This window comes from Orcinus orca, chromosome 1 (genome assembly GCF_937001465.1).
Source record: "Orcinus orca chromosome 1, mOrcOrc1.1, whole genome shotgun sequence".
NCBI lineage: Eukaryota > Metazoa > Chordata > Mammalia > Artiodactyla > Delphinidae > Orcinus > Orcinus orca.
In genome coordinates this window covers 52717172-52739899 of record NC_064559.1, presented here as the reverse complement: position 1 = coordinate 52739899, position 22728 = coordinate 52717172, and the positions used below count along the sequence as shown (strand labels likewise).

Sequence of the window (22728 nt, the reverse complement as noted above, 5' to 3'; positions counted from 1 at the left end):
GTTTCATGCAATCTAAATTATCTTTTTTTAAAAATATCTTTATTTATTTATTTAAATAAAAAAAATTATTTATTTTTGGCTGCGTTGGGTCTTTGTTGCTGCGCACAGGCTTTCTCTAGGTGCAGTGAGCGGGGGCTACTCTTCGTTGCGAAGTGCATGCTTCTCATTGTGGTGGCTTCTCTTGTTGCGGAGCACGGGCTCTAGGCACGCAGGCTTCAGTAGTCGTGGCATACGGTCTTCAGTAGTTGTGGCTCGCGGGCTCTAGAGCGCAGGCTCAGTAGTTGTGGCGCATGGGTTTAGTTGCTCTGTGGCATGTGGGATCTTCCTGGACCAGGGCCCGAACCCGTGTCCCCTGTATTGTCAGGCGGATTCTTAATCACTGTGCCACCAGGGAAGCTCCAATTATCTTTTAAGATAATGGAAAAGCCTGTGAAAAGTAGGTGAGCCTAGGAGGATTAGAAAAGCTCTTATGTTAGGAAATGATAAAGGCTGAGAGACAAAAGACAAAAAGTTAAAAGATATAAACTTGGCTGTGCACATGTTCCGATGTATTATACATATGATTTTTACCTATTTGTGAGAAAAAATAAAATTATGAAAGTGATGTTAGTTTTTGAAAACTCATAGTTAATTTAATTTTGTTGTGCTATTTGCATTCATTATGCATCTTTAACAGATAATTGTTTCTTTACATTATAGAACACGTTTGCAGTAAAAAAGGAAGATGTAACTTGTATCCAATACCGTATATATGTGCAAATGTATTCACTAACAAGTTTATTAAATATTAAATGATTTTATAAGTTTAGTTTTAATTTAGAAATTTTTGGTGGATTGTATAGGGGGGCTTAAGAATACTTAATATTGGGGGAAATTAATTGGGAGTTTTAGATGGGCTTGAACTGAATTATTCTTTTTCCACTTAAAATCAGAATATAGTCTCCGTTATGTGAAAATTTGCCATCCAGCACATTTTCAGAAATGGACTAGATTTAGATAGGAGGGATGTACATTCTATTTGTGTTGATTGTATTGAAGAGAAAATGTGAAATGCTTCCTTTTACTGCTTTATAGTCTCATATTTTAGTTGTTTGTTTCCCCTTACTCATTTGAGGTCATTGGTTTTTTGATAACAGGAAAGGTTTTTCACCTCTCATGTAAGTCAGCTGAGTTGTGTCAGGACCTAGCTGACTGAGTTGGCTTGGTGACTTAGCAGTGAGTGACTGATAGGATTCTTTAGAGAAGCCTGCACATATTATCTCCTTGATAATTTTCACTGTAAGCTCAGTGATTTGTGGTTCAAACAGGTCACAATTCAGAAAAGATGCAAATTTAGGTCTGTGTTCTATTCCATTTGATACTGTGGAGAGAGGTAGAGCTATTAAAAAATTTTTTAATGCTGCCAAACTCTTGATAAGTTTTATTTTTTAATGCAGTCTGCCTTCTTCTACTCCGCTATAGTGAGATAATGACACAGTATTGGCAGTATAACCAATTGTGAAAACCCTAGAAACTGATCTCTCAATAGTGGTAAGCTATTTACTTTTTTTTCCCTTTCTCCTCTAAGAATCACATTCTTTTAAAAGCTCTACTTCTTTCCCCACAGCAGCTGCCCCTAAAGGAAAGTGATGAGATTCAATTCAAAAAGAGGCAGGCATGGGGGATATATTAATATAGGAAGAGGTACTAAATATAACAAGAAGATTGAGTATTACATAGTGTTTGAGATTAATTCTTAGTATAGTTTGTTTTTCTACCAGTAACAGGAACATGAGCTACAAAAAGGATCTTGAGTTTTGATCATTTATACAACACCATGGTTATGTTTTAAGTGGCAGACTTATATTTTCTTACACTTTTCTTATATTTGCACAGTGCTTGACTGTTTAAGAAAACTTGCAATAGACCCCCTTTTTTTCCTTCTAAGGATGAGTATATAAATGAATTATTTTATTTTGAGTATTTTCTGTTTAGATAAGAGTATGAACTGTAGATGTGAGTTGTCTATTAGGATTGAAGAGCAAGCTGTGATTGACTGCCATTTGTCATCTTAACATGGCATCATTCATAACATTCCATTCAGTTACCCAAGCCATATAGTTGCTTTAGCTGTGCTTGGCCCAATGTGGCAATTATGGGACTTATTTCTTCTAATGCATATCTAAAAAGTGAAGGAAAACGAAATGATCTGCTCTGCCTGCTGTTGCATGGCACAAGTGATAAGGTGCAATGCAAACTGTGTACTAGTGATGTGGAAGGGAGAAGCAAGGTGGAACCATCATAGGAATGGCTTCCCAAACTAAAATTAGTTCTTCTGCAAAGAAAAGTGTTACCTTTATCAAGGAATAGTTGATAAAGAATATTAAGTCAGTCATGCCTTTAAGGAACTTATTACGTTGTTTTCAGTTAAGTGTGATGGAGCAGAGTTAGAATAACCCCTGTGCTTAGCCCCTGGTGCTGCTGAGACTGAGAGTAAGGCAGCAGAAGAGCTGTTTGCAAACCTTAGGCTAAAGGAAATAATTCACCAGAAAGAAGAGTCATATGTTATCTCCTGCTTGTCTTCTATTCTCTTAAAAAGGGTGATGGTGAGCATAGGGGATTTCCTGACTAGCCACAAGTGATCCATTTTCTGGAAAAAAAAGACACAAACCTGTCTCTTAAGGGGAAAAAAACAACAGTATTTATTGACGATGATAAAATTTAAGATCCAAAACACAGATCAGTATTTTGGAAAACTTGAATCTGCCACATGGAGCTTGACAGCTTCCCAGTACTTATAGACTTTTCTGATGACCAAGACTTTCTGAAGATTAATGAGTGCGATTTTTTGATATTATGTAATGAAAAGTGTCAATGTTTGGAAGATCTGCAAAACTAAGTGAACCGTTTTTTCCTATATGATCAGTGCAGAGTGCCCCAAAGTCATGCATATGGGTAAAAAGATCCATTCAAAGGGCAAGGTAGACCAATGATTTTTAACTTAACAGAGTATGAAAAGTTTATTGAAGTGGTGTCAAATTCCACAATTTACTTACTTTTAAGGAGCAACTGCTTGCCAGTTTTTGTTATAGTATTAGAAAAGGTGAGGCACAGTTACCTGAAAATGCTATTAAAATACTCTTTCCTGGGCTTCCCTGGTGGCGCAGTGGTTGAGAATCTGCCTGCCAATGCAGGAGACATGGGTTCGAGCCCTGGTCTGGGAAGATCCCACATGCCGCGGAGCAACTAGGCCCGTGAGCCACAACTACTGAGCCTGCACGTCTGGAGCTTCTGCTCCACAACAAGAGAGGCCGCGACAGTGGGAGGCCCGCGTACCGCGATGAAGAGTGGCCCCTGCTCACCGCAACTAGAGAAAGCCCATGCACAGAAACGAAGACCCAACACAGCCAAAACTAAATAAATTTAAAAAAAAAATACTCTTCCCTTTTCCAACTATATATCTGTGTGAGTCTAGATTTTCTACTTATACTTCAACCAAAACAACATAAAGCAAGAGATTAAAAGTTGAAACAGATACAAGAACCCAGCTGTCTTCTATTCAGCCAGATTTTAAAGAGATTTGCAAAACTTCAGTGTCACTCCTCTCACTAATTATTTTGTTTTGTTTGGAAAATAGTTGCATTTCATCAAAAATGTGTTATTTATGTTAACATGCAGTAGGTTTGTTATTGTTGTTAAATGAGTAAATATTTTAAAAATTTCTCAGTTTTAATTTCTAATATGGTAAATATTGATAAATATAACCCACATAAACAAAATCTCTTTGAAAACAAAGAGAAACAAAATCTCAATTTTAAAAGTCTAAAGGGATCATGAGATCAAAAAATTTTGATAATTACTAGTCTACATGGTAATATCCAGTCTCAAAGAAGCACTCTCCAATGGGATTCATTGAGTAACCGCTGATTCTTTTTAATGTTTCTAAAATTATTCAATTTTTGTAGTAAGGCCAGCATCCAATATCCTTAGTATCCTTATAGGAATGGGACAGCGCAAATATAAAATTTTTTTCCAGTTTTGCTATTAAGATTCTTATTTGTAATTCTAAGGTAGTTATCATATTCTGTAGTGAATTTTAGATACTAAATGTAATTGCAAGTCAGAAATTAGAAGTGTGTCACCAGAGTAGGAGAGAAAGAGGATGGGAGGGAGGAAAGGAGGGAGGGAGGGGAGGACTGGTAGAATTGGTAAAGTGAAATACGGCAATAATCTGAGTTTGTCCTGTTAATATAGTCTCAGTAAACAGGCTTTACAAGTGTACTATTAAACCTTCATTTAGCCATGGAAATGAGGACAAGATAGAATGAATAAATTAAATTTATAGGTTTAAAAAAATTATTTAAATTGTTACTTAAAGTGCCCTTCAAACCTTAATCCAGAAATGCTAAAAAGAACCAAAAAAATCCTACTTATTCTAACCTCTTTCTTGTTTTCTTCCTTTTATGCACTCTTATAAAATGATCAAAATATGGATAATAGAGAGTAGAAAAAAATGTGAAACTATAAAATTTATAATGTGGCTAATCAACCTCATAATTTAGACTGACAGAAAAATGTAAAATATAGAAGTATTGCTCCCTATTTCATTCTACCTTTAGCCTTGGAGAGGAGTAATTTGGGGTCCCCAATATGCTTTATGAGACATTGTCTCATTTCACAATACCATGAAGAAACTAGGAACAAAGCTGCAGTTGGAGAAGGGGAGAGCATTAAGGGAGAATGTAAGAGAATTAACTCAGGATGACACAGGGAAGATAATTTAGGTTTTCTTAAATTCAGTGCTGATGCAGATTTATATTTTGTCAGGAAAACTGGGTTTCCTGCTGTAATACAGTTTCCTATATTCTAATTTTATGGACAGAGTCTGTCAATGTCTTCTTGCTCAGTGTGGATCATAAGATTACTATTCAGATTAAATTGCAGGGGGCAGTTTAGGTCACCCACGGCCAACTTACATAAGAAGGTTAGTCATTTGAATGAAAACTTGTCTAGGCCACAAAACCACCACGTTTCTACATAAAGTAGGTGCATCCCTCTCTGTTGAAGTGGTCTTGGTATTCGACTCTAAAAATAGGCCTACACTGTGGTAAAAATCTAACCCATTTGTTTATCCAAATCATGTGAAGAAAATCAGCTTTGACATGGCTTTTAAGTTCAGGCAAGAATCTTTTATCTGTGTCAAAAATGATTGAGTCAGTTCCTTTAAAGCTTTTTGTGATAATTTTAGGAAAATTTGACATATAAAGAAAACTTTAAATTAATTTAAATGCTTGAAATAAAAGAGTTAAGGGGGCTTCCCTGGTGGCACAGTGGTTGGGAGTCCGCCTGCCGATGCAGGGGACACGGGTTCATGACCTGGTCTGGAAAGATCCCACATGCCGCGGAGCGGCTGGGCCTGTGAGCCATGGCCGCTGAGCCTGCGCGTCCGGAGCCTGTGCTCCGCAACGGGAGAGGCCGCAACAGTGAGAGGCCCGCGTGATGAGAGAGTTGGCGTAGAATGGAAAAGCTATCGATGCAACATGTACTGGTTGTGCGAGGTTCAGAGGAGATAGAAGTGGAAAAACAAGGGGAAAAAGGAAAAACAGTGAACTTCTAAGAATTAGTAACATGTCAAGCCAAGCCCTGGTAATGTTATTAGTTCTTGAATTTTGAGTTATTTTGGAGGGTAGTCGATAAGTTCCCCAAGCGTGCAGAGCAACAAGTTTAGGTAGACTTTTAGAGAGCAAAGAAGTTAAGCCAGAAGGAGCACTGAAGATAATCTTGGGCACATAAGGGGATGCAAGAAAAGAGACATATACCTAATGCCCTAAGTACTAACTTCTTTACTTTCTACAGATCTCCAGCTATAGGTATGCATATTTGAATAATTATAGCATAAAAACATCTAGGAAATCATTTGAATTTCCTTGAAGTCAGTCAATACCAGGAATACCTATCATCCTGTGATAAAAAGACTAAAAGTCCTTAGAAAGTAATAGTAATGAAGATTCTCACCTAATAGGTAAAATGTGCTTATTTATTATTACAACTCTCCTGCACTCATGGGTGTTTGTTTTCTAATTTCTTCAGTTTGAGGTGCTCCTCTAGTGTAATAATTAATAGTAATAAGTAATGTATTTTACTGTTTCCTGCAGTATATTCCTGAGAGGAATTAGTCCTTCATGGCTAAAGAACTTTTTTTTTTGGCGGTACGCGGGCCTCTCACTGTTGTGGCCTCTCCCGTTGCGGAGCACAGGCTCCGGACGTGCAGGCCCAGCGGCCATGGCTCACGGGCCCAGCTGCTCCACAGCATGTGGGATCCTCCCGGACCGGGGCACGAACCTGCGCCCCCTGCATCGGCAGGCGGACTCTCAACCACTGCGCCACCAGGGAAGCCCCATAAAGAACTTTTAATATATACTGAACTGTCATAAAAGCCTTACTCAATGGATCTAATGTGTACTTATGGTTAAATTATGTTCCAAGTTTTTCAACAGGCCAAATGAACAAACAGATCATATTAAAGAGTTTTTAATTGATTTTTTTGGATCTGACCCCTAAAGCAAAGGTAAAAAAAGCAAAAATAAACAAGTAGGACTATATCAAACTAAAAAGCTTCTGTACAGCAAAGGAAACCATCAATGAAATGGCAGCCTTCTGAACTGGAGAAAATATTTGCAAATCATATATCTGATAAGGAGTTAATATCCAAAATATATGAAGAACTCATACAACTCAGCAAAACAAACAAACACCCAAAACAGTCTGATTAAAAAATGGGCCGAGGATCTGAATAGACATTTTTCCAAAGAAAACATATAGATGGACAACAAGTATATAAGGTGTTGAACTTCCCTAATCATCAGGGAAATGCAAATCAAAACCACAATGAGATATCACTCACACCTGTTAGAATGGCTATTATCAAAAAGACAAGAAATAGCAAGTGTTGGCAAGGATGTAGAGAAAAGGGAAGCCTCGTGCACTGCTGGTGGGAATGTAAATTGGTGCAGCCACTATGGAAAACAGTATAGAGGTTCCTCAAAAAATTAAAATGGAACTACCATTCAATCCAACAATTTCATTTCTGGGTGTTATCCAAAGAACATGAAAACACTAATTGGAAAAGATACATACAGTAGCCAAGATATGGAAACAACCTAAGTGTCCATTGGTGGATAAATAGAATACTACTCAGCCATTGAAAGAAATGAAATCTTGTCATTTACAACAACATGGATGGACCTTGAGGGTATTATGCTAAATGAAATAAGTCAGACAGAGGAAAACTAATACTGTATGACCTCACTTATATGTGGAATCTAAAAACCAAAACAAACAAACAAAACAAAACTCAGAGATTCAGAGAACAGAATGGTGATTTCCAAGAGGAAGGGGTGGTGGGTGAGGGGGTGAAAGGTTTTAAGAGGTACAAATTTCCACTTACAAGTCATGGGGATGTCAACTGTAGCATGGTGATTATAATATTGTGGTGTATATTTGAAAGTTACCAAGAGAATAAATCTTAGAAAGTTCTCATCAGAAGAAAAAAAATTTTTTTTGTAACTTTTTATGGTGACAGATGGTAATTAGACTTATTGGGGTCATTATTTTGCAGTGTATACAAATATTGAATCATTACATTGTACACTTGAAACTAGTATAATGTTACACATCAATTATACCTTAATAAAAGAAAAAAAACTAAAGTAACAGGAAATGAGACGTTTAGAAGAGTTGAAACATTTAACTTTGATATTGTGTGCCTCCACCTTTAAGAGACATGATGGTAATATGTTTAGATCTTTCCTTGAGGAAATTGCCTTCTATGTTTTTAAGATCTTACTGGCCTCTAGTGGTAATATGATGCTGTAGTTTAACCATTTCTAAATCTTACAACTGACTAGAAATAAAGTTATTTTGAAGACATAGGCTGCCAATAACTCACTCCTTCAGTACTGGATCAGCAGCACTCTTGAGTGTACATGCAATATCATCTTCTTCCTAAAGATTGTCTATCTTTTGTTCTTGTCTCTGAGTCACGCCCACCTCTTTCTTTTGAATGATACTAGTTTTGCTCTGAAGTGACCTCCCATTATTTTAGTGCATGCACAGTGGTGATTACTATGTCAAGTTTGTACTAACAATTCTTCCTAGTGTCTCAGCCCTCTTTTCTGCGGACTATGGGGCAAAATTTTCCCTCTGTATATAACTTTTTATTTTCGTCAGAGGAATTTAAGTTTTCAGTTTACCATTTAGATTTATGTTTAGACCTCCTTACTTTGATTTTGAAGAATCTTACATTTGAACTACAAGTTTACCAAACATGGCAATGATTTGTCACTTTTGTTTTTTGTGTTTGTCACACAGATGTGAAAGGGCCACCTACCCATCGTCTGTCTTGTGGCCAGTCACCCTACACCGACACAACAACATGGGAGCGGAAGTACTGCATCCTTACAGACAGCCAGCTGGTGTTGCTCAACAAGGAAAAGGAGGTGAGGTGGATATTACGAGGAAAGCTACTTCCCTTTTCTGACCAAATTCCTGAAATAATCTAGTTTTTATTTGCATCTTGATGAGTTGCATTTATGAAAATGGAGACTTTATGAAGGACACACTCTAAGTGGGTCTAAGGGACTGCTGATGTCATCATGATGATACGTTATTGCCGCAAAGGCGTGACGTCAACAAAACAGGGCTGGATTTTCACTAAGGAATAGTGAAAGAGATATTGAGTTGAGTAATTTGGAATGAGAATGGGTTGGATTGTGTAGACCTGGCCCTGAAAGTGGTCCAGAGAGGCTATTGGAAATTATATCAGTCTAGCTCCTTGCAAGTAACAAGTAGCATAGTCAGCAGATTAATTGAAAGTGGTTTAATGAAGGGACTATACAGAGTCATGGGCAGCATAGGGGACCCATCAGAGGGGGATAAAGTACCCATGAACTGGCAACAGCAGAAAGCAGTTGTCACCCTAGACCTTCAGGGCAAGGGAAGGGAGCAATGTTTCTGGAACCCAGAGAACTGTAGTTGCATGAAAGGACTGCATAACAGTTGCTATGGCTATACACAAAAGAACACAGCCTCTACCAAAACAAAAATGGCCAGCAGGGAGGAAGCAAGGGAGAACAGACACACCAGGTCTCTTTCCTGCTTTCTGATTTCTTGCCAGTGTTACCTACTGGCCAAACCTAACTTGAAGCCAAAGGAAAAGATTGCTTTTGATGTGTTCTGTAGAGATTTGTTTCCTGAAGCACAGCAAGGGAGAGAAGGGCAGAGAGTAGATCTGGAGAGGCAGACAGAATGTAATTATTACAGACATCTAGTTCTAGGTAAACTTTCTGTCCCTCTAAGTGAAAAAACCCTTGAACTTATCATATACTATTACTACTTTACTCCTCAAACTATTACAGTGTACAAATCCTTCCACATCCAAATAATTCATTTGCTTATTGGTGATGTATTGGATAGTTGACTTGGTAAGGCCAAAAAACCATCCTACTCCACAACATAAAAAAATTAGTATGATCTTGACAAGAAGAGGGATAATGGGAGGGAAGGAGAAGAAGAGATCTCATTCGATGAAGGAGAAAGATTAATTGCCAAATATATATATAAATAACTAGAAAACTGTAGGTAGAATATCAATTTCATAAGCCATCCCTCTGGAAAAGTTAGTTCAGAGGAAGCAGTGCGCAGAAAACACATTTCTTAATTCTAGTCTGTGGATCTCTACCTCCCTTTTCTCTTCTCTCTCTCCTCCCCCTCTGTCCCTTTTCTTTTGCATCTCTTCTCTTACTTACCATTCTTTAACATCGTAAAGGCAAGGTCATAGCAATAAAGCAATTTCAGTTTCTTCTTTTATTTTCATAGGCAATTCTTACTTGCAAGGACCTGGCTAATGTGCCCTCTATGAACTTGGTTATTCTTTTTCTCCAACCATTGAAAAATGTCCCTTACTTTTGTTACCATCTCCCTACCCATGACCCTTTTCCAGTATTGTAATATAATTAAACTTAATTTTATTAAAATAATTCAATAAAGGTGAGCCCTTTCTGGAACAGTATAGTACATGTTGCTTTGTTTCTATTAAGTAGATACATAATAAAAATTGGTAGAGTGAATATTAGTGTAGAATATTTCTAATTATCCAATTTGAATAGACAGATAATTTAACATGTGCATTTAAACCAATCGACTCTGTCAGCAGTCTTTTATCAGAGCTGTTAATAAGGAGTGATATGAACATATCATCTGCCATCTTTTTGCCCTTACCTACATTTTATTCAATTAGTAATGTAAGAAATTAAATAGCCTAAAGATAGATAGCATAAGGTCAAGAGCATTCCTTATCTAGAACCAAGATATAATGCATGGATTAAATAATACTGATCAATTGAGTAATCCAGGCTTGGGCTCCCTTTAGTCCCATAAAATAACTGTCCATGATGAATGATTTCTAAAACAATTTCTTATGTACTTTATCGCTTTTTATGCCAGCCATCAAGATTAGCCCTAGACACCTGGGGAACCCCTCATTTTCTCGTCTACATATCGCTCTGTATATCCTCTTTTCTCCTTTCCCACCTTTTGAAACCCTTTGCCCTCTGCAACTCACAGTCCATCATCAACCAAATCAGCTGTTTCTTCCACCCCTTTTCTGAAGCAGTTCCTTAACTTCTTGGTCTCGTGAGAACCTGTAGCTTTCCTGAGGACACTGTCATCTGTGAAGTCCTGTCAAGTGATGGCTGTTTTTTTCCCACAGCCTTCATACCATGCTGCCTACAGTAGGCATCCTTCTCCTTTCATGGCTGCTTCCTGTCTCTTCTCCCTCATTTTCCCTATAAAGCCCAGACTCTGAGTCCCATGTTGTAGTCATCTTCCAGCCCCACCCCCGGCCCCCGTCATTTCTTGTTGATTTTAGCTTCTGGCTCATTATCATTATTTCCAGCACTACTCCAGCCTTAACTTGTGATGATTCCAATATCTGCAGAGATGATTCTTTCAACACACTGACTCTAAGTTCCTTGAACTCCTCTCCTCCAAGAATCTCTTCCTCTACCCTGCCTCATTGCAACAACTTCTCAATATTCTCAATTGTGTGCATCTTACTGTCTGACCTCATATCTTTCTAGCTCATCCCTTTTTCCAACAATTTTTCAATCCTTTGGGACCTATGGGCCATTGATCTTGTCACCTTTTCTGCCCCTCATACCTCTGATACCCTCTCTTCCCTCTTCTCCCAGCTTGAATTCCATGGTCAGTCATTTTCATCTTTGCATACTATTTCCTTGCCCTTTTTTGCATCATCATACTCGCTTGGCAATGTGATAGGTCAGTTAAATCCTGCTCCTCATCTATCCTGCCCTGCTTCCATGCAGCATAATGTGTCTGGAGAAAATCACTCCACCCTGCTGACAGTCTTTAAACTAATGTTTACAAATCTCATGTGAGCCTCTAATGCTGCTTGGCAATCACAAAACATTTCCTAGTCCAGTTGCTTTCCAACTCTACTGGACTAGTGCTTCTCAGTCTATGCGTGGTAAAGGACCAGGTTTTTCCCTACCTCATCATGAACAATAAAATACAATAATATGAATTGTGAAGAAAAATGAAGTTTTAAAAAGACAAAAATCTAAGTCCAAATTTTTTATTAGATTGAACAAAAATGAAATTACAGTTCAATAATAATCATACATAGGAAAATAAGGAATAGAATTACAAAAATTGTACATGTTCATGGAGAGTGTGCTGTACAATGAGATGAATCCACTGATCACACCAGGCACAATTCTCAATTTCTGTGTTGCTAAATTGTTTATTGTGGACCATTAACAGTTTGCAGAACAGCACAGGACCTTGGAGTAGCACAATCCAGGATGATTTCTAAGATGATTTTTTCATGCTTCCTCTTCCATTATAATTCCTTGTCTATTACCCTCACTTATAGCTGATTACTTTGCTGCTTATTTCACTGAGAAAATTCAGCCACTCAAAAGAGAACTCTTTTACCATGTCTACCCATCCACCAGCAACTATTTCCTTATACTCTGATTTCCCTCTTTTCACTGTGGTTTGATTGCCTACAGTCCAACTGTCAGCCCCTCCCCTTGTGCCCATTCTTGCCTATTCAAGGATGTATCAATAGCAGTTCTCCCTTACCTCTTTTACATCTTCAGCTCTCTGCTCTCTACTAGATCGTTCCCATCAGCATGCTATTATTTCTCCCATCTTAAAAGAAAAAATGAGCCTGCATTAATCTCACTTCTACCGCCAGTTACCACCCCTTTCTTTGCTTCCCTTACCAGCAAAAATTCTGGAAACTTCTAAACTCACTGTCTCTAATTCTTCTCCTCTCATTCTCTCTTAAACCTACTTCATTCATACTCTGACCTATATCACCTTGTGAAAATTGCTCTTGTTAAGCTCACTGGTGACCTCCACATTGCTAAATTCAGTGGTCAGTTCTCACTTCTTGTCTTACTTAATCTGTTAGTGGAATTTAATGCAGTTGATCACTCATTCCTCCTCCTAGAACCACTTTCTTCACTTGGCGTCCATGACACTGTGCTGTCTTAGTTTTCTTCCTGTCTCTCTGGCAGTTCCTTCTGAGTCATCTTTGCAGATTTCTCTTCTACTCTCCAAATCTCAACAGGGGAGTGCTACAGAGTTCAGTCCATGGACCTCACTTCTTTAGGAATCTCATCCAATCTTATGACTTCAAATACCCTCTAAAGCTGATGATCTTAATTTTTTATCTTAAGCCTACACATCTCTCTTCTCTAGACTCATATATCCATCTGTCCATTATACACCTCTACTTGGATATGGCTTTGTCACTGTTTTAAGCACATCAGGCATGTTCTTGCCTCAAGACCTTAGCCTTGGCTTTTCCCTCAGATATTTGCAGGACTCACTTTCTCACCTCCTTCAACTCTTTGGTTGCATATCACCTGCTCAATAAGCCCTACTCTGACCAACTTATTCAAAATTGCAACCCCTCCCTGTATCTCCATTCAGAACTTCCAATCTAATTACCTGGCTGTATTTTTTTTTCCCCTATAGCATTTACCACCTTCTAAAATGCTATATAATTTATTTATTATGTTTATTGTCTCTTTTCTCTTATATAAGCTTTTAGGGCAGGGAGGATTTTATCTGTTTTTTTCAGTGCTATATCCCTCAGTGCTTAGAACAGTTCCTGACACATAAGTAAATTCTAACAAATATTTGTTGAATAAATTTTGAAAAAGCCAAATTATAAACTTTGATTCCTGAATATCCATTTTTTTAACTTAAGTTTGAGAGGAGACGAACCTTCTATCTTTTCTTTTTTATGTGATAAGTCTTCCCACAACAAGAGGTGTAATTACATATTTTTTCTAAGACTGAATAATAAAAGAGGGGAAAAATAATCCATAAGATGCTTTTCAATTGTTGAATATGAAATTCCATCTTTATTTATTGAGCATCCGTTATGTGTAAAGTATTGTGGTTGCAAAGATGCAGTTTGTTGGGAACACACTGAGGTAAATTAAAAGTTAAAACTGTTTAGAACTAGATACAGAGGTGGTGGTTGCACAACATCATGAATGTACTAAATGTCACTGAAGTATTCACTTTACAGTGGTTAATTTTATGTTACGTGAATTTAACCTCAATACAATTTTTTTAAAAAGATTATTACATTACCACAAGGGAAAGATTAACTAAGATATTGCCTGGGGTGGGTTATTGTTTAAAGTAAAGAATGCCAAAAAAGTATCTACAGATAAATTTGTGATTAAGCCATGTCTTTAGGGACAAATAGAAGCTCACTTGGAGGAAAAGAAGGGAAGGATATTCCACGTATATATAAAGATACAAAGTCAAGAAACATCTTATATCTCTTTGGCAAACTGCAAAATGTTCAGAATTCTTGGAATATAATTTGCAAGAGGAAAAATGATAGCTGGCAAGAGCCGAATAATAAAGTGCCTTGAAGGCCATGCTAAGGAATTTGGACTTTATTCTAGAAATGATTTGGACCATGGAAAGGTATTTAACAGGGCAATGACATCATCACATTTGCTTCTTAGAAAAGTAACTCTGTTGATCACGTGGAAAATTGAGTGAAAGGGATTGGAAGGAAGTAGATGAGTTACGTTATTGCAATAGACCAGGTAAGGGATGACAAGTTTACACAAACAGTTTAATGCCCTGAGACGGGTATGTTCTACCACTATAAGTTGGAGAAACTGGATTAAATCTCTAGGATAAGAAAATGTTAAGGCATTGTTACACCTGCTACTTGAATTTTATTTAATATTCTGTTAATTTTATGATAGGAAAAGTTTAGAAATACTTTTTTTTTTTTTTTTTTTTGTGGAAGGACCAGAATATGCTGTCACTCTTTTTACCTTCCACCCACACTATCATGAAGAATATAACTCTTATCTTTGGAGTTTTGCATTGAACAACTTAGAATTCCTTGAAACAAGGAGTTTAAGGAATTTCCTGCTAAAATTATCTTTAAAAGCTGTTTTAAACCTTAATCAGCGAATCACAGGGGTGTTTATTGCTGTATTAATAAGATCAATTAAGAGGGTTCTGTAAGGGTTTAAACTGAATCCTTAGCCAGGCAGTGTTGGAATGTGGGAGGATTATATTAGTCTAGTATCACTCATGTATTCACTGTGTGGGATCTTTTAATGCTCTCCCTTAACTCTGCATGTTTCCTGTCAGAAATGGGAAAAAGGTTGCTTGGGCAATGTACATGGGAAGAGTGTTAAGTATACTAATTACCAAAATGGGAATGTAACAGAAGAGTAGATCTGGGCAGAATGCTGAAAGAGGTGCCAGGAGTATCACCTTGAGAAATGATTCACTGATTCAGTAAATTGCTTCATGCAAATTGTGCCAAATAGACATTGCTTATGTGTTATGAATTTACTTCCCTGTCCGGATGCCAGGATAGGCCCCAGCTGGCTTGGCACCAACCCGTTCAAAGAGGACGTAGGAGGCCATTTGAATTCCATTTTGCTTGCAAGAGATAAGACCAAGTAAACTAGAGATTAAGGAGTTGAGGGAAATGGTAGAGAAGATAATCATGAACTCCCCAGTGTGCAGCCAGTATAAAAATATAAAAGAAAGCTGAATTTGTGAGTTCCTTTCTTTTGGCAATAACAAGGCATTAAGAATGGTAAAAGTGGCTCCTTTTTTCTTCAGTCAGACTCTACTTTCTGTATTTGGAATTTTAAAAGCTTGATGCTAGTGTAAAGGCAGCAAGGTAGTAATAATGCAATTTCAAAATATTTTAAAATATTTTTCATGATTTTAGAAAACAGTATTTACACTCAGATATATTGATGAAAATAGCAGTTAGGCTTTGTGCAAACAGCTAAAATCAATTGTTATTTATCCTGGGGTAAACTACCCATGGCATATTTCATTCAGAACTACTTTCAAGTTATTCAGCAGATACATAATGTGCCCCTGTATGTGAATTCACTGATAGGAGTTACAAAGAATAAGACACAGTTCTTTCCCCTCTCCCCAGTACCAAATTTAGTTGTGGGAATAGGAAAAATAATTTTAAAATGGAATTTGATAAATAGCACAAGTAAACTGGATAGAATAAAAGAAAGAAATCCATTTATTCTAAAGCACTGTAGTCTCTGTCATTAAGATGCTATTGACAATGGGCAATTACCAAAGGAAGCTTAAGAAAGGAAGGGGATCAAAGTTATGTGTTATGAATATTAATCTGTAAGATGTATTGGAAGAGGGAAAGGTAGGCAGGAGACAGACCAATTACAAGACTACTATTCCTCTGATCTAAAAACTTGAATTGTTTCCCAGTGCTTCCTGAATTATTCATGGCCTGGTATTAAAGCCTTCCCATGTGGTTATAATATATTTTGGTGTTCTCCCACTTCTCCCCCTTAAGAGGCTCTAGCTAAATTGGCCTACTCCTGGTTCCAAATACAGTAAAAAAATAGTATGCGTACCAACTTCTTGGCTGATGTTATGTTATTTCCTTTGCCTAAAATGGCCCCCATCTCTACCTATCAAATATTCATTTATTCATTTGTGAGTTGGAGCTATTTTAAGGTTTGGAGATTGACTGGTAAGTTAAGCTGTTAACTTATGTGGAATTAGTTGCACAAATGAATAATTATGAATCCATGTATAAGTATAGTGCCAGAGAAAGATTTGTTATTGGAGGAACCTCAGGAAGGTGTACCTTAACCTCCCTTAGGGAACTGATAGAAAGGAAGATTCCTGGAAGAAGCAATGCCTGTCCTAAGCCTTAGGATGGTTAGGAGTTTACCTTGCAGGTATAGAATAGAAAAGAAAGTGAGGGAAAATATTTCAGTCTGAGAGAACAAACTAAGCAAAGGCACTGAACTACAACATGAGGAATATGTTAGGGAAATGCAAGCAATTTGTTGTTCCTACTATGTAAAGTCTAAAGCTGGTTACTTACACAGTGGCCAGATTGTGGAAAACCTGGTATACTATATCAGGGAACTTGCACTTGCTCTGTAAGATATTAGTTTTAAAACTCTTTTAGCAGAACAACGCCTTTTGTAGAAAAGCTCATGCAGAAGCCCTGTACAACAGATAAACTCAGAATTATGCTCTGGTTGAAGCAGAGAGATAAGTCCCTTGTCACATGCACACACAAACATACCATCACTTCTTTGAAAAACACTGCAAAGGAGAGCAACTGAAGGCCTTTAAGTCTCAGAATGACTGGTAAGTTAAGCTGTTAACTTATGTGGAATTAGTTGCACAAATGAATAATTATGATTAATTATGATTCCATGTATAAGTAAAGTGCGAGAGAGAGATCTGTTATTGGAGGAATCTCACGGAGGTGTACCGTAAATGATTATAATTGCATTTTAGAAATATTCTGGAAACTATATAAAGGATAGATTTAAGGGGCAGAATATCACCAATGAAGAGACTGTATTAGTAGTTTGGATAAGAGAGAATAAGAGGCTTTTGACACCAGCTGTGATGGAGTAACTGGTACAAGACTAGCCCTCCCATTGCAAACAAAATAAGACTAGACCAAAAATGTATATATAGCAGCCAGAGATTGGTTCAAGATGGTGGAGTAGAAGGACATACGCTCACTCCCTCTTGCAAGAGCACCAGAATCACAACTAATTGCTGAACAATCATCGACAGGAAGACACCGGAACTCACTAAAAAAGATACCCCACATCCAAAGACAAAGGAAAAGCCACAGTGAGACGGTAGCAGGGGCGCAATCACAATAAAATCAAATCCCATAACTGCTGGGTGGGTGACTCACAAACTGGAGAACACTTGTACCACAGAAGTCCACCCACTGGAGTGAAGGTTCTGAGCCCCACGTCAGGCTTCCCAACTTGGGGGTCCGGCAATGGGAGGAGGAATTCCTAGAGAATCAGACTTTGAAAGCTAGTGGGATTTGATTGCAGGACTTTGACAGGACTGGGAGAAACAGAGACTCCACTCTTGGAGGGCACACACAAAGTGATGTGCGTATCGGGACGCAGGGGAAGGAGCAGTGACCCCACAGGAGACTGAACGAGGCCTACCTGCTAGTGGTGGAGGGTCTTCTACAGAGGCGGGGGGTGGCTGTGTCTCACCGTGAGGACAAGGAAACTGGCAGCAGTTCTGGGAAGTACTCCTTGGTGTGAGCCCTCCCAGAGTATGCCATTAGCCTCACCAAAAAGCCAGGTAGGCTCCAGTGCTGGGTCGCCTCAGGCCAAACAACCAACAAGGAGGGAACCCAGCCCCACACATCAGCAGACAAGCAGATTAAAGTTTTACTGAGCTCTGCCCATCACCACTCTCTCCCATCATGAAACTTGCACAAGCCTCTTATATAGCCTAATCCACCAGAGGGCAGACAGCAAAAGCAAGAAGAACTACAATCCTGCAGCCTGTGGAACAAAAACCACATTCACAGAAAGATAGACAAGATGAAAAGGCAGAGGGCTATGTACCAGATGAAGGAAAAAGATAAAACCTCAGAAAAACAACTAAATGAAGTGGAGATAGGCAACCTTCCAGAAAAAGAATTCAGAATAAAGATAGTGAAGATGATCCAGGACCTCAGAAAAAGAATGGAGGCAAAGATTGAGAAGATGCAAGAAATGTTTAACAAGGACCTAGAAGAATTAAAGAACAAACAGAGACGAGCAATACAATAACTGAAATGAAAACTACACTACAAGGAATCAATAGCAGAATAATGGAGGCAGAAGAACGGATAAGTGACCTGGAAGACAGAATGGTGGAATTCACTGTTGCGGAACAGAATAAAGAGAAAAGAATGAAAAGAAATGAAGACAGCCTAAGAGACCTCTGGAACAACATTAAACACAACAACATTCGCATTATAGGGGTCCCAGAAGGAGAAGAGTGAGAGAAAGGACCAGAGAAAATATTTGAAAAGATTATAGGTGAAAACGTCCCTAACATGGGAAAGGAAATAGCCACCCAAGTCCAGGAAGCGCAGCGAGTCCCATACAGGATAAACCCAAGGAGAAACATGCCAAGACACATAGTAATCAACTGGTAAAAATTAAAGACAAAGAAAAATTATTGAAAGCAGCAAGGGAAAAACGACAAATAACATACAAGGGAACTGCTATAAGGTTAACAGCTGATTTCTCAGCAGAAACGCTACAAGCCAGAAGGGAGTGGCATGACATATTTAAAGTGATGAAAGGGAAGAACCTACAACCAAGATTACTCTACCTGGCAAGGATCTCATTCAGATTCAATGGAGAAATCAAAAGATTTACAGACAAGCAAAAGCCAATAGAATTCAGCACCACCAAACCAGCTCTACAACAAATGCTAAAGGAATTTCTCTAAGTGGGAAACACAAGAGGAGGAAAGGACCTACAAAAACAAACACATAACAATTAAGAAAATGGTCATAGGAACATACATATCGATAGTTACCTTAAATGTGAATGGATTAAATCCTCCAACCAAAAGACACAGGCTTGCTGAATGGATACAAAAACAACACCCATATATATGCTGTCTACAAGAGACCCATGTCAGACCTAGGGACACATACAGACTGAAAGTGAAGGGATGGAAAAATGTAGTCCATGCAAATGGAAATCAAAAGAAAGCTGGAGTAGCAATACTCATATAAGATAAAATAGACTTTAAAATAAAGAATGTTACAAGAGACAAGGAAGGACACTACATAATGATCAAGGGATCAATTCAAGAAGAAGATATAACAATTATAAATATATATGCACCCAACATAGGGGCACCTCAATACATAAGGCAACTGCTAACAGCTGTAAAAGAGGAAATCAACAGCAGCACAATAATAGTGGGAGACTTTAACACCTCACTTATACCAATGGACAGATCATCCAAACGGAAAATTAATAAGGAAACAAAAACAGCAGATTACACTTTCTTCTCAAGTGCGCAGGAACATTCTCCAGGATAGATCACATCTTGGGTCACAAATCAAGCCTCAGTAAATTGAAGAAAATTGAAATCATATAAAGCATCTTTTCTGACCACAACGCTGTGAGATTAGAAATCAGTTACAGGGAAAAGAACACAAACACATGGAGACTAAACAATACGTGACTAAATAACCAAGATATCACTGAAGAAATAAAAGAGGAAATCAGAAAATACCTAGAGACAAATTATAACAAAAACACCACGATCCAAAACCTATGGGATGCAGCAAAAGCAGTTCTAAGAGAGAAGTTTATAACAATACAAGCCTACCTCAAGAAACAGGAAAAATCTCAAATAAACAATGTAACCTTACACCTAAAGGAACTAGAGAAGAAGAACAAACAAAACCCAAAGTTAGTAGAAGGAAAGAAATCATAAAGATCAGAAATAAATGAAATCGAAACAATAGCAAAGATCAATAAAGCTAAAAGCTGGTTCTTTGAGAAGATGAACAAAATTGATGAACCATTAGCCAGTCTCATCAAGAAAAAGAGGGAGAGGGTGCAAATCAATAAAATTAGAAACGAAAAAGGAGATGTTGCAACAGACACTGTAGAAATACAAATCATCCCAAGAGACTACTACAAGCAACTCTATGCAGTAAAATGGACAACCTGGAAGAAATGGACAAATTCTTAGAAAGGTATAACCTTCCAAGACTGAGCCAGGAAGAAATAGAAAATATGAGTAGACCAATCACAAGTAATGAAATTGAAACTGTGATTAAAAATCTTCCAACAGACAAAAGCCCAGGACCAGATGGCTTCACAGGTGAATTCCAACAAACTTTTAGAGAAGAGCTAACACTTGTCCTTCCCAAACTCTGCCAAAATAAAGCAGAGGAAGGAACACTCCCAAACTCATTCTATGAGGCCACCAACCCCCTGATACCAAAACCAGACAAAGAGAATACAGAGAAAGAAAATTATAGACCAATATCACTGATGGATATAGATGCAAAAATCCTCAACTAATACTAGCAAACAGAATCCAACAACACATTAAAAGGATCATACACCATGATCAACTGAGATTTACCCCAGGAATGCAGGGATTCTTCAATATATGCAAATCAATCAATGTGATACACCATATTAACAAATTGAAGAATAAAAACCATTTGATCATCTCAATAGATGCAGAAAAAGCTTTTGACAGAATTCAACACCCATTTGTGATAAAAACTCTCCAGAAAGTGGGCATAAAGGCAACCTACCTCAACATAACAAAGGCCATATACAACAAACCCACAGCAAACATCATTCTCGATGGTGAAAAACTGAAAGCATTTGCTCTAAGATCAGGAACAAGAGAAGGATGTCCACTTTCGCCACTGTTATTCAACATAGTTTTGGAAGTCCTAGCCATGGCAATCAGAGAAGAAAAAGAAATAAAGGCAATACAAATTGGAAAAGAAGAAGTAAAACTGTCACTGTTTGCAGATGACATGATACTATACATAGAGAATCCTAAAGTTGCTACCAGAAAACTACTAGAGCTAATCAATGAATTTGGTAAAGTTGCAGGATACAAAATTAATGCACAGAAATCTCTTGCATTCCTATACACTAATGATGAAAAATCTGAAAATGAAATTAAGGAAAGACTCCCATTTACCACTGCAACAAAAAGAAGAAAATCCCTGGAATAAACCTATCTAGGGATACAAAAGACCTGTAAGCAGAAAACTATAAGACACTAATGAAAGAAATTAAAGATGTTACAAACAGATGGAGAGATATACCATGTTCTTGGATTGGAAGAATCAGTATTGTGAAAATGACTATACTACCCAAAGCAATCTACAGATTCAATGCAATCAAATTACCAATGGCATTTTTTACAGAACTAGAACAAAAAATCTTAAAATTTGTATGGAGACACGGAAGACCCTGAATAGCCAAAACAGTCTTGAGGGAAAAAAACGGAGCTGGAGGAATCAGACTCCCTGACTTCAGACTATACTACAAAGCTACAGTAATCAAGACAATATGGTACTAGCACAAAAACAGAAATACAGATCAATGGAACAGGATAAAAAGCCCAGAGATAACCCAATGCACCTATGGTCAACTAATCTATGACAAAGGAGGCAAGGATATACAATGGAGAAAAGACAACCTCTTCAGTAAGTGGTGCTGGGAAAACTGAACAGCTACATGTAAAAGAATGAAATTAGAACACTCCCTCACACCATATGCAAAAATAAACTCAGATTGGGTTACAGACCTAAATGTAACAGTGGACACTATAAAACTCTTAGAGGAAAACATAGGAAGAACACTCTTTGACATAAATCACAGCAAGATCTTTTTTGATCCACCTCCTAGAGTAATGGAAATAAAAACAAAAATAAACAAATGGGACCTAATGAAACTTCAAAGCTTTTGCAAAGCAAAGGAAACTACAAACAAGACGAAAAGACAACCCTCAGAATGGGAGAAAATATTTGCAAACAAATCAGCGGACAAAGGATGAATCTCCAAAACATATAAACAGCTCATGCAGCTCAATATTAAAAAAACAAACAACCCACTCCAAAAATGGGCAGAAGACCTAAATAGACATTTCCCCAAAGAAGACATACAGATGGCCAAGAAGCACATGAAAAGCTGCTCAACATCACTAATTATTAGAGAAATGCAAATCAAAACTACAATGAGGTATCACCTCACACCAGTTAGAATGGGCATCATCAGAAAATCTACAATCAACAAAGGCTGGAGAGGGTGTGGAGAAAAGGGAACCCTCTTGCACTGTTGGTGGGAATGTAAATTGATACAGCTACTATGGAGAACAGTACAGAGGTTCCTTAAAAGACTAAAAATAGAATTAGCATATGACCCAGCAATCCCCCTACTGGGCATATATCCAGAGAAAAGCATAATTCAAAAAGACACATGCAACCCAATGTTCATTGCAGCACTATTTACAATAGCCAGTTCATGGAAGCAACCTAAATGCCCATCGACAGACGAATGGATAAAGAAGATGTGGTACATATATACAATGGAATATTACTCAGCCTTAAAAAGGAACGATGTTGGGTCATTTGTAGAGACATGGATGGATCTAGAGACTGTTATACAGAGTGAAGTAAGTTAGAAAGAGAAAAACAAATATTGTATATTAATGCATATATGTAGAAGCTAGAAAAGTCATACAGATGAACTGGTTTGCAGGGCAGAAGTAGAGACACAGATGTAGAGAACAAGCGTATGGACACCAGGAGGGGAAAGTGGCAGGGGGTTGGTG

At 37.8% G+C, this 22728-nt stretch overlaps 1 protein-coding gene across 9 annotated transcripts in view; it reads left to right on the top strand.

The window, feature by feature from the left end:
* The window catches only part of RASAL2 (RAS protein activator like 2), a 382318-nt gene that overhangs the window by 178950 nt on the left and 180640 nt on the right, over nt 1-22728 (top strand). For all 9 annotated transcript variants that reach the window (XM_033428154.2, XM_033428151.2, XM_033428152.2 and 6 more), the window contains exon 2: nt 8350-8477. In XM_033428154.2, the coding sequence (XP_033284045.1) occupies nt 8350-8477 (128 nt within the window). The remainder of the gene's footprint in view (nt 1-8349; nt 8478-22728) is intronic.